Source organism: Drosophila teissieri, chromosome 2L, assembly GCF_016746235.2.
Source record: "Drosophila teissieri strain GT53w chromosome 2L, Prin_Dtei_1.1, whole genome shotgun sequence".
Taxonomy (NCBI): domain Eukaryota; kingdom Metazoa; phylum Arthropoda; class Insecta; order Diptera; family Drosophilidae; genus Drosophila; species Drosophila teissieri.
In genome coordinates, this window is record NC_053029.1 from 12,637,011 (window position 1) to 12,648,238 (window position 11,228).

General features: G+C 43.2%; 2 protein-coding genes and 1 long non-coding RNA gene across 3 annotated transcripts; 2 read left to right on the forward strand and 1 right to left on the reverse strand.

The window, feature by feature from the left end:
• Positions 1-201: 201 nt before the first annotated feature.
• LOC122619055 (trichohyalin) lies at positions 202-3,010 on the forward strand. Its single transcript, XM_043795746.1, has 2 exons — positions 202-594; positions 1,239-3,010. Exons 1-2 carry the CDS (start codon positions 586-588, stop codon positions 2,670-2,672), a joined length of 1,443 nt encoding a protein of 480 aa, XP_043651681.1. The 5' UTR covers positions 202-585; the 3' UTR covers positions 2,673-3,010.
• A 1,175-nt stretch (positions 3,011-4,185) lies between these two features.
• On the forward strand, positions 4,186-4,887 carry LOC122626508. The gene is made up of 2 exons (XM_043806791.1): positions 4,186-4,277; positions 4,349-4,887. Exon 2 carries the CDS (start codon positions 4,354-4,356, stop codon positions 4,708-4,710), a length of 357 nt encoding a protein of 118 aa, XP_043662726.1. The 5' UTR covers positions 4,186-4,277; positions 4,349-4,353; the 3' UTR covers positions 4,711-4,887.
• A 4,232-nt stretch (positions 4,888-9,119) lies between these two features.
• Positions 9,120-10,144, reverse strand: LOC122626384. Its single transcript, XR_006326703.1, has 3 exons — positions 9,984-10,144; positions 9,537-9,929; positions 9,120-9,478 (listed from the first exon to the last, which is right to left on the reverse strand). It is a non-coding gene; the product is annotated as an uncharacterized LOC122626384 (long non-coding RNA).
• Positions 10,145-11,228: the final 1,084 nt, after the last annotated feature.

The following is an 11,228-nucleotide window of genomic DNA, read 5'->3' on the forward strand; positions in this document are numbered from 1 at the left end:
TGTGGTCAGCTATCAAATATCCCCCTCGTTTTTGTTTTTTCTTTGCCTTCCTATGCCAACGCCTGGTTTTTTGGAGCATTTTGCAATCGGATCTCGGCTGGATGAGTGGATGAGGGCTTACAAAATTTCAAATTCATGAGACCGAAGCGCAGCAAAGACAGGCCTATTTCCAATTTCCGTAGGCCATGTTTGCTGGCCGTTTTCATAGGCGCCCACCGATTTGCCACCCACTTGCAGCGCATTGCACATTGTTTTGGCCCAGTGGTTGACAATTTCGTGCTGCCATTGCTCAAAAGTGAATGCTGCACTGCAGCTCCAATTTATCTGCAGCTGCAGCTGTATCTGTGCCTCGGGAAGGTCATTTGTAACCCTAACTAAACAAATTTGAAAGCTGCTGGCCCGGCGTATCAGGTGTGGTCAGGTTCTGGCGATGGCCCTTTTTCCCCTGCCATTATAAAATGGCTAGTGGGCGTTGGAGGTGGCATCAGTTCGCCATCGGCAGCAAGCGGCAAACAGCAGCAGCAGCCAAACAAATAACCAGCAATAACCAGCAGCCAACTAGTCGAATACTTAACGTCAGCAGCCATGAAACGGGTAAGTTTTCCGTCAACCGCCGGCGGCCATAAATTCTCGTTGTTGCTCCGCCGCCATGTAAATGCGGCAAGTGGAAGCTGGGGCCATAAATCAGGATAATCAAAAATACAAAACGATAAGGACCCAAGCGCATTAGGCCAATTTGCAATCCCAGCGATGTGGCATAAGCCAAATGGAATCAACCGAGCTTGGTTTTATTCGAATGAAAAAGATTTAACACGCTAGGAAAATCTCTATACATTTGCATAGTAAAATTTTGTTAAAAAAGGAACTAAAATATTCACTAAAATACAGAAATCATTAAATAAGTGATTTAAGTTGTCACAGAGTTTCTGCTATTTCGCAGTGAAAGATGTATTACTTAGAGTATCTCCCATCAGCTGTCAGTGTATTTTATAGTATTGTTCAGTCATCTTTTTGCAAACCTGACAGCCAATAGAGTCGGACAAACCAACAAATCCCACCATTTTTTTTTTTTGTTCACTAACATGAATCGCCTGTTGTCGATTTTAATTTATGACCCATCGCAACTAACAAATAAAACGGGAGAACCATTGTGGAATGACAAATTGATGAGGCCAACGAGTGATTTATGCCGCACAGCCATTTAATTCGAATCCTGTGTGCATCCTTTCCGCTTCCAGACATACTTGTTGCTCTGCCTGAGTCTCCTAACCTGCAATGTGGCCAACTCGGCGTTCCTGCGTCCCATCGATTTCAGCCAGCTGGTCAAGTCCTCCAGCCTCCAGCAGCAGCAGCAGCAGCAACTGCGTGGAGATCTGAACCGAGATGATGGCAACGATGACGACGATGATGCCACCACCTTGGCACCCAATTCCAGCGAGGACTACGACAGTCGTCCGCAGTACAGCTTCGCCTACGATGTGAGGGACTCGCTCACCGGCGACGACAAGCGGCAGGAGGAGAAGCGCGACGGCGACCTGGTCAAGGGCCAGTACTCCCTGATCGAACCCGATGGCACCCGTCGCATTGTGGAGTACACGGCCGACGATGTGAGTGGCTTCAACGCCATTGTCTCCAAGCAGCGTCTGGATGAGCAGCAGCAGCAAAGACTCTCCTCCTCCAGTTCGTCCCGTTTCAACAGCCTCGAGGAACTGCAGACCCGTCTCACTGCCCAGGCCATCGCGGAAGCCCAATCCCTGGCAGAGGCTCAGCAGGCCAGCCAACTGCAGCTGGAGGCGCAGAGTCGTCGCGAATCGGAGAACCAGGCACGCAACCAGGCCCAGCAGCTCATGGAGCAGTTCCAGCAGCAGGTGCAGCAGCAGGAGCAGCAGCGTCTGCAGCAGGAGCAGCAACTGAGGGATCTGCAGCGCCTCCAGGAGCAGCGCGATCGCGAGGAGCGGGATCGTGAGCAGCGCGAGCGGGAGCAGCGGGAGCGGGAACAGCGCGAGCGCCAGCAGCGGGAACAGGAACTCCGGGATCGGGAGCTGCGCGAGCGTGAGCTCCGTGATCGTGAACTCCGGGAGCGGGATCAGCGGGAACAGCGGGAGCAGCGGGATCGGGAGCAGCGTGACCGCGAGGATCGCCGCCAGCAAGCGGAGCGTCGTCAGAGCCAGAACCAGCGATTGCTCGACCAGCAGACCCTGCTGCTGGCCCAAAGCCTGCCCAGCATTCAGGCCACCGTGGTCTCCCATCCGCCCACTCTGCTCGCCTCCCGTCTGCCCGCCGCCGCCACCAGCACCAGCTCCTCGAGGACCACCACTCTGCTGACCAGGGAACGCGACCTGGAGGCCTGGCGCCAGTTGCCCAACGCCCGCATCACCATCGATCGCAGTGCCCAGCCGCTGATCCTCAGTCAGCCCTCCAGTGCCACCGTCCAGGCGCAGCTGATCAGTTCGCCGCTGCTGTTGGAGTCCGGCAACCTCAACGGATTGATAACCACCCGGCTGAATGGCAATGCCGCCCGAGCTGGAGCTGCTTTGAGTTGGTCCAATGGACGCCGCCTGCTGAACAACGATCTCTGGCAGCTGGACAGACTGGATGACCGCTCGGAGGGTCGGCGGGAGAGCGAGGAGCTGCGTTCCAACAGCGCCGAACGGCGCTCGAAGAACTGGTAAATCCTGCAGAAAGGCGCAGATGAATCCACCCATCTTCAACTGAACTCATACGAAACTCCAACCAGCGACCTCAGCGATCTGCCAACCGGACCACGAATATGTTTAGACCATAAGTTCTAGATCGAATCCTGTGTTCACCTAGCCTAGAGTCGGGGATTTGGTTATACTCTCAGCTTCTCGTCCCTTCGCCCTTCTCTAATGCATACAGCAAACTCTGCCAAGAAACTAACACAAGCTCTAACGGTCTCCAACCCGCTAACTTTAGTACTAAGTTTAATTGTTTTTGTGTTACTCGATAGTTAGTCAACTGCATCAATGTGAAAATGTAAAAAAAAATAAACCAGATTACACAAGCAAGGCTGCTGGACTTCAACGAAGTCGGTATGCTCTTTTGCAAACTTAATTCACGTCAACTCGCCAATTAACAATTAAGTGTGGCTAACTCAGTGTCGTCCACAGGTGGTAAAGGATTTTTCGGTCTGCCTTTTGGCTCTGCATTGTGGCTCCTTCTGGCCAACTAACCAAAGCCAGTTGACCCTAATCGCCTTTCATGGACTCTGACACTTTGGTCATGGATGCTGCACTTCCACACACGACTTTTCGCCACCCTCGCCCCCTTTGCTGCCCCACAACTCAAGCTTCATGGACACGTGTGCTCGCAACTTGGCCATAAACCCCGGAGCCAAGTTTCCTCGGGACAGCATAGTGGCTACAAATTTTTTAATAATAAACAGCATGGCGTGAAAGTTTGCTGCTCCCTTCCATAAAGTTTGTCTCGTGTACACTTAAAACTAAAGTTGCACTTGAGTGTTTCACTTGGGGAGGCGAAAGGGTTAGCTTAGATGGCAAGGCAATAACAAAGTGGCAAAAGGTAATGAAAACCAGTCAGAGGCGAGTGAAAATTGCGGTCGGGTGTAAGCCACTTTGATTGGGAGATTGTCGGAAATACTTTGTAAATTCCGAAGTTTTACTTTGTACACATTTTGATTTAAGTTCTAAGGTGTTAATAAGTCAGCAATCGTTTATTTTGAATAGGGAAATCAAATGGATTCTTTGAAACAAAAACGTTGCATTACTTTTAAATGCTTTTAATTGAGGGCAAATTTAAGTAAGCTTCACTGTTTAAGATGCAAAAGTTTCTTAGGTTGAACCAACAGAACTAATAAGGATATAAACTGATTTGAAGATTTAAATGTTACCCTTCACCTGGTTTAGCTTTAAGCAATGACAAGCTGCACAGCTTTAGCGCCTCGACATGGGTTAACGTCAAAATTTGGTAAATTAAATAAAAAAGAAAGCCCTGTTGAAGTGACATGGTGAGCTACTTGCAGCTGTTGTGCATGACGCAAGCGAGTCCTCGGCAGGAAATCACTTAAAAGTTCATCAAAAGCGCAGCCCGACTGGTTCCCTTAAGCCCTTCGGCTTGACAATGGGCTGACATGGCCAAAGGGAAAGGGAAAAGCGGGAAAAGAAAAACAAGTGATGAAGAACTGGAAAACAGTTTGCCTGCGCTGCGAATGTCAAGTCCGTGGGCCACAAACAAAGCAGCACACAAAAACCGATTTCGGGGGAGCTCAGCAAACGAGAACGAGAAAAACTGAGCTAGTAAGCGAGCCCTCTTGACTTTTGGCCATCATCCCAGAAAAACCTCTACTACTTCCTGTCTCCGTTTCCAGGAAATATGTTGACTATGATTAGGGGCAGTGCAAAGAGACTTCCTCACTGGCCACTGACCCATGTTCGCAGTTTCCCAACTTTGATTAAATCCTATGCAAGTCCCAAAGAAAAGTCGGAGCAGAAAACTGAGCAAGTGGACACACCGACCACTATGAAGCTGCCCTACTTCATAAGCCCAAGGTGTGTTCAGAATCAGGATCAACTTGTTGATGGCCAGCGGAAAATGTTCACCTACAACTATCACCGCTTTTCGATTTACGATTTAAACGAAGCTGCTCTGCGCGCCAAGCAAGCATCAGCTGAGTACTCCAAACAAATAGATCAGTTGCAAAAGCGCAAGATTGAATATGTAACCAAGTAATGAAAATTTAAAGCAAGTAATATTCAAATTATGAATGTTAACAGAAAACTACTCAAATCAATTTCAAATGAATAAACTCACCACTGCTTAGTTAAACTCACCACGTAGGTTGGTTTCCGAGCTAAGCGCTCCATGGGCTCGAACCAAAACAGTTTGACAGCCGCTGAATTTCAAACCAACTCTTTCCGTTCCTTTTGCCTTGAGTTTTTAACTTCAACTTGCAATTTGAATTGTTAATAAATTTGTATCAGAAATTCGCATAAAATCAATCAACACGCAACGTTTTCGATGGAGGGGGGCATAACGGAAACTGGAATCGGGAACGGGGTTGCTGCACAAATTCAGGGACAGACCAGCGGAATACCAAAACAAAAACCGAACTTTGGATTTAGGAACTTTAGGGATATCTACGAAGATCCGCCTTCGAGGTCGTCACACATCTCAGATTGACGCAATCCGAGTGCTGAGCTATCTGAGATCTTTGGAGCTGAGAACTGGGCATCTGTTTTGCATTGTGAGATCTATGTGCCGATATCAAGAGTCATTGCCATCACGTGTACGCCGCTTACTAATTAGCACTAGGAAATTCCCCGCAGTGCAGAGAGAGTATCTGAGAACATGAACGGAGAGCACTACTATCTGAATATCTGGTTATGGGGGCTGCTCTAACTCGTTACAGATATTACTTAATTGCCAGGTAATCGCAATCAGTAACCCCATCTGCGTTTGCTTTACATTAATTGGGGGGTTTCTATCATATATAGGTTCTTCACAAGATTCCTCTGTAGATTGTGTAACAAGTAAATGGGCATGGAACCAAATTTAGCTGGAATAGAACCTTTTAATTACACACGTTTCGGAATAATTATAATTGTATTCGAACCAAAGTGCATAATCAATCTTATTAGTTAGAATTTGTGAAACTGATTTCGGTATAATCGGCAAAGTATCTCAGTAACCCCCTAACTATCAGGTGATTTACAAGATATACTTACATATTCATATGCTCTTTAACACATTTTACCCCAGCCGGAAATCAGATTGTTAGAATATATATTACATAAAAATAAACAAAATAAAAAGAAAAACATTATATATAATTTCACAGCATTTTATTCATCTTATACAACTTTCAGGAGTATCTTAAAATATAACAAAAATCGAACTATTTAAACGAAATGCACAAACAGTTGGTAATAAAAATGAAATCAGATTCGTAGAATATGTATTACATAAAAATAAACAAAATAAAAAGCAAAACATTATATATAATTTCACAACATTTTATTCATTTTATTCCAACTTACTACTTCAGGAGGATCTTAAAATATAACAACAATGTAACCGAAATTCACAAACAGTTGGTAATAAAATGAAATAGAACAATTTCTCATAATATTCGCGGCAACGAACATTGCAGTAAACTTCTGGACATGATTATCATACCACATGCTAGTGGGAAATATAAAGAAAACCTCTGAGCCGCCAAAAGCTGTTGGGCACACGATGCGCCTCGTTTTGCAGGCATTTAAGCTGAAAATTGCTGCTAAAATATTTGCACACTCCACAAGCTGCAGCTTAATGTTGTTGTTGTAGCTCTTGTTGTAGTTGTTGTGCTTGTTGTTGGTGGACGATGTTTCGATGGTGTTGTTGTTGTAGTTGCTGTTTTTGTAGCTCTTGGCCAGCTGCATTGATGCGTCGCCAAATGTTTACCCTAAGCCCATAACTGCAGTCAGCTCGCCGTCTGGCCTTCTCTTTCCCACATAGGTGAATGGCTGCACTGAGAGAAATCAGTTTATAAACTGGGGTTGCAAAGTAGTTTTTTTATGAGTACTCAAACACTTAGCCATTTGTAACAATGCGATTGTACGACAGATGCTTTTTTCAACTACTTTTGAAGGAGGCTTCGTTTGACACTTGGGCCCCGTATTTTTCGCAGTGTAAGCTATTGCTCTCGCCAGCGATCTATGCCTGGCATACAAAATGCATCTAATTTTGGGCCTAACGACAACTTGTCGCTTGTCATGGCCTCCTGGCCCGAGTCGCGTTGTTGGCGTTGTTGTCGTTGTTGTGGTTGTTGCTGCGGTGTTATTGTTGTTGATGCCGCTGCCTCATCATCATTTGCAACTGCTGGCAGCCACGGAGTAGAAATCCACAGCAGCTGCCTCACTTGGGGATCAACTTGAGCAGATCGCCGCGCTTTATTTGTGCAGCTTTTAGCTGCGCCTCGTAATCGCAGCTCATAGATCAAAACAGGCGAGCGAAGCGCGTGCTAGCTGCCTCTCTTTCTAGCTGCACTGTGAGAAAACGCTGATCACTCCGCCAAACATTTAAATAAGCTTAGATATAGCTTAAGTTCTCTGTCAACTTTTAATAGGTATTTATTTCAAACAACAAACATAACAAAACAAAATAAATAAGTTTAAGAAGGTGTAAAAGTATATTTGTTTTCGAACTTTATAGCTTTCTTCATAAGCATGTATTCCAAAATCTAGCATTATTTAAAAAATTAGGGATTTAAAAGCGATGTCAGCTAAGGACGAAGAAGTCATATTCCAAAACGATGAATATCTTTTGCCTCCCATCTATCGTTTGTCAGACTAGGATATTTTAATCTAGATCTTTTGGTGCCGTGTGGCAATTTTGCATAACATGGTCAGCGATCTCTTTTGTTTATGTGAACCAAGTCCAGTTCTCAGCGAGTTAGGATCAAGGAACGAGAGCGGGAACGAGACGGGATGCATTCCGACGCACAGCTGCTGTCTCTGTCGCCCACCCACGCCAAAAAAGTTTTCCCACTGACCGAAATGACAGGAACTGCAATTCCCACAGTCGGCATTTTCCATTTTCCAGCCAAATTCCGATTCCGGCACACTCAAATTAGCCATCTCATTTTCGCTCTGATTAAAGGTAATTTTCAAATTTTCCCAACAACCCTGCGACACCAGCAACAACAACTGGCCACCAGTGATGCGCAGAATTCAGGTACAAGTTGTAACTTTGTAAGCCAGGTACATTTTGTAGTAACACCAGCATTTACAAAAAACAAACTAAGAACGTGTTACATAGTTAAGGAGTTTTCTAAAAATAAGATCAGTATCATAACAAATACTTTTAATACCCACTGCAATGCACACCTTTTAGTATCCATTAATTAGTGGATATTGTATTATTATTTAAATGAGTTAAGCTTAATGCCGACTTGAACTGTTTTCTAAGATTTTTATTGGCTAATTAGTATGCAAATTATGAAATAGTGTAAGCAACTTCTAAAATTGGCAATCGTCAGAACTGTAAAGCAACTTTTAATGTGTAATAAAATTAAGTAATGTAAAAGCTTGAACAATGAGGTCGTTTATATGCTAAAATCATGAAAGTTTAGGGTTACATACAATACACTGAACTTCTGTATCTGTGTACTATTTAAAGTATGTAAGTACCTAGATAAGAGGAACTAGCTTGCCATCTCTGTTTTCAGAAAACAGCAACTGCTGCAACAGCAGGCGGCAACTTTGGCACTGCAATTTCGATTTCGCCTGTCGTCTATTTAATGATTCCGAATCGGAGCAGACCCAACTACTTGCCCCTCCTGCGACTGCCCTTCCCTTGCTGTTCCCACCAAGTTTTCTTGACCATTTTCTGCAGCTGTGTCTGCGGGAAAATAAAGGAGAAGAAAATTGCCGAAACTAAAACCAGAACGCGTGCGCATTGAATTATGCAGAAATTTAAACCATTTGCCGCCAATCAATTGGATTTCCCTACCATCTGGCTGGGTACATGTACTTCCGTAACGAATATAATGAGCCAATGGAATGCAGATCGCATTAACAATATCGTGTTATATATAACACGAAAAATATGCAACTTTGTTGCAGCTCGTTAGCCACTTCGGTATTTGGATTTTATATAAAAGTATTGCAGTTATGATATTACTTGTCAACTGAAAACACATTCATGTTTATGCATTCTAAAATCAGTAAGATCATTAACATTCAAGCGAAAGCCGATAAAAATTGTAAACATATATTGTATCTTGTTTCATTTATTGTAAAACTAATCAAATATTATTTAGCTAGTGCATGATTTATTGTATATATTACGCTAGTATTTTCATTCAGCAAATTTCAACAAATTATATTGATAAATGCATTTCTAAGTAATAAATCTAATTTACTTCTAGTTTAAGGTCCAGATTAGTTCTGACTTTTTAAATATACATTAAAGATATACAAAGTATACATACATATAAAGATTAACTATTCTTATAAACAAGATGGTCAAGGAATTTAAACTTTAGGATGAAGCCTAGTTTATATTGTAAAGAAATGTTGACACAACTCATATAGCCTGCACAAATGCGTTGCCATCTTTTATATTGAAAAACTATTTATGCATTTTATTTTCCCGCATTTAAAAAATTGTTTTAATCTTAAGTGAATAATTGCTCGCTGGTATCGCCAACTTGACGAATTCCCAGAATGCCTTCCCAACCGCCGATCAAAGGAAAGCCGATGCGCCATACCAGGCTTAATTAAGTACAAATTTCAATTGAAGCTTCTCGTCTGGAAGATATCAACGCTCAAGGTGTCTCATAAGTATAAGTATAAGTATATGTGCGGCCGGCAAACAGGAAGCGTCATCATTAAAAAAAAGCCCCTTTTTCCGCATAAGTTAGCTCGAGCGGAACTTGGCCAGCAGGGAAAAAGAGTTTTGTGCCGGAATTTATTTGATTCTCGCCCGGCGGTGGAGTGCAGAAATTTCAGCAAACCTGCGAAATTTATGCATGACAAAATCATTGAAGCGTTTAGCGGCGGAAAGAGACGGACATAAGGGCCGAGAAAGAGATGGCTAGCGCCGACGACGACGCCGACTCAAGGGAACTCTCTCACACTTGCCGAACCCCCATCCATTGTAATGTGTTGTAATTTCTTGCCGTTGCTGTTGCTGTTGTTAGTGCTTCCTCTTTGGCATACTTAGTGCTAAAAGAAAAAAAAGTTAATTATCTTTTTTTACCTCGCTTAGCCTTTAGTTTTTTTTTTTTGTATCAGTATGTATCTTTTCCTCTTTTTTTTTCGTAGCGATGGCATGCCCAACAGCTCCATTGGGCTATTATCCATGGGCTTTGTGCTATTCTTCGGGAGATTGGTACTTTGTGAGTTCGTCTCTTCTCCCATCCTCTGGGCTGGAACTTCAAGGGACTGCAGAGCATCGGCGGCCACCTGGTTCATTGAACTGTTAATTGTGGGTAAAAATAAAGAAATAAAAGAGCTTACAAAAAATAAGAGAACTCTAGGCGGTGTGAAAGGTGATTTTTCAAGGCTGCCACCATGTCCGGCCCCATAAACTCTCCATTCCCTCGATCGGCTCCACTCACTTCCCTTTCTCAGCTTTTTTTTTTTTTTTTAGATTTTTGGAAAGGTTTTCCCTGCCTACAGATTTGAAATTTATGAATTAGATTGCTTTTTGGGGCTGACTCTGCGACTGGAGGTGCTAATTAGGCCGCTCTAATTATTAATTTACTTTCATAGCAGAGGGAATTGATTTCCTTTGAGCTACCGCTTCAATGCAGTTCACATTAGCACATTTTTAAGTTTGATTTATTTGGATTTTGTTTCACTTGGATGTTTCATTCTCGCACCATAGATGCCACTAAGAGATCACGGGTTGTATGAAAAGTACCCCGTGAATTCTTCCAGTGCCATTAACTGTGCAGAGATCTTTATACCATCACATGGTATATTAACTCTTCTTGTTTTGTCACTTTAAATTTGATTACTCACCTGCATGCATAGGTTACTCTTCAAATCCTCATTTAGTTTTATAATTCTAGAAAATAAATCAATAAAGAACAAGTTAATGGTGCCATGAATCCGTCAGCACCGAGGCATAATCTTTCATCAGCCTCCACTTCCGTCATTCTAAGACTCTGAATTCTCATCAAGTCTAGCTTTTCCCATGGAGCAAACAAAAACTTGAACACCCAGCAGATGCCTGATAAGATGGCTTTGATCTATCCCACGATTTAATCAAAAACGCAAATTTGGTTTCTTCACTTCTGCGGCAGGTTAAAGTCGCGGAAGTGGCTTCTGCGCCATAGATATATCTCTATATATACATATGTATGTATTCATTCATTGGGGGCATGCGTGGGAAATCCATGTTGCATGTTCCACGGCGGAACAACTGCGGTTGGCCGCATAATTTGCTGTGAAAATCATTTTGCGGCTGCGTGTTGCATAAAATTACAATTGTAATTTTCCCGCTGCTTCTGCACAGCATTTTCCATCTTGTTTGCGGCGGCCAGAGTCAATTAAAAATTATAATGGTAAACTAATTACGGAGCTGGTAGATTAAGAGCATTTCCATGCTCTGCTTGCTAATTGGGTGTAGGTGTGTATTCAGAAATGTTAATTCCATTATACATGGGAATGAAATGAACCCAGATTTCTAAAAAGTCAGTTTTAAAGCTAGTTGTTTGATAGTTAACTTAACCAACTTCTGCCGAGGGCATGTAACCC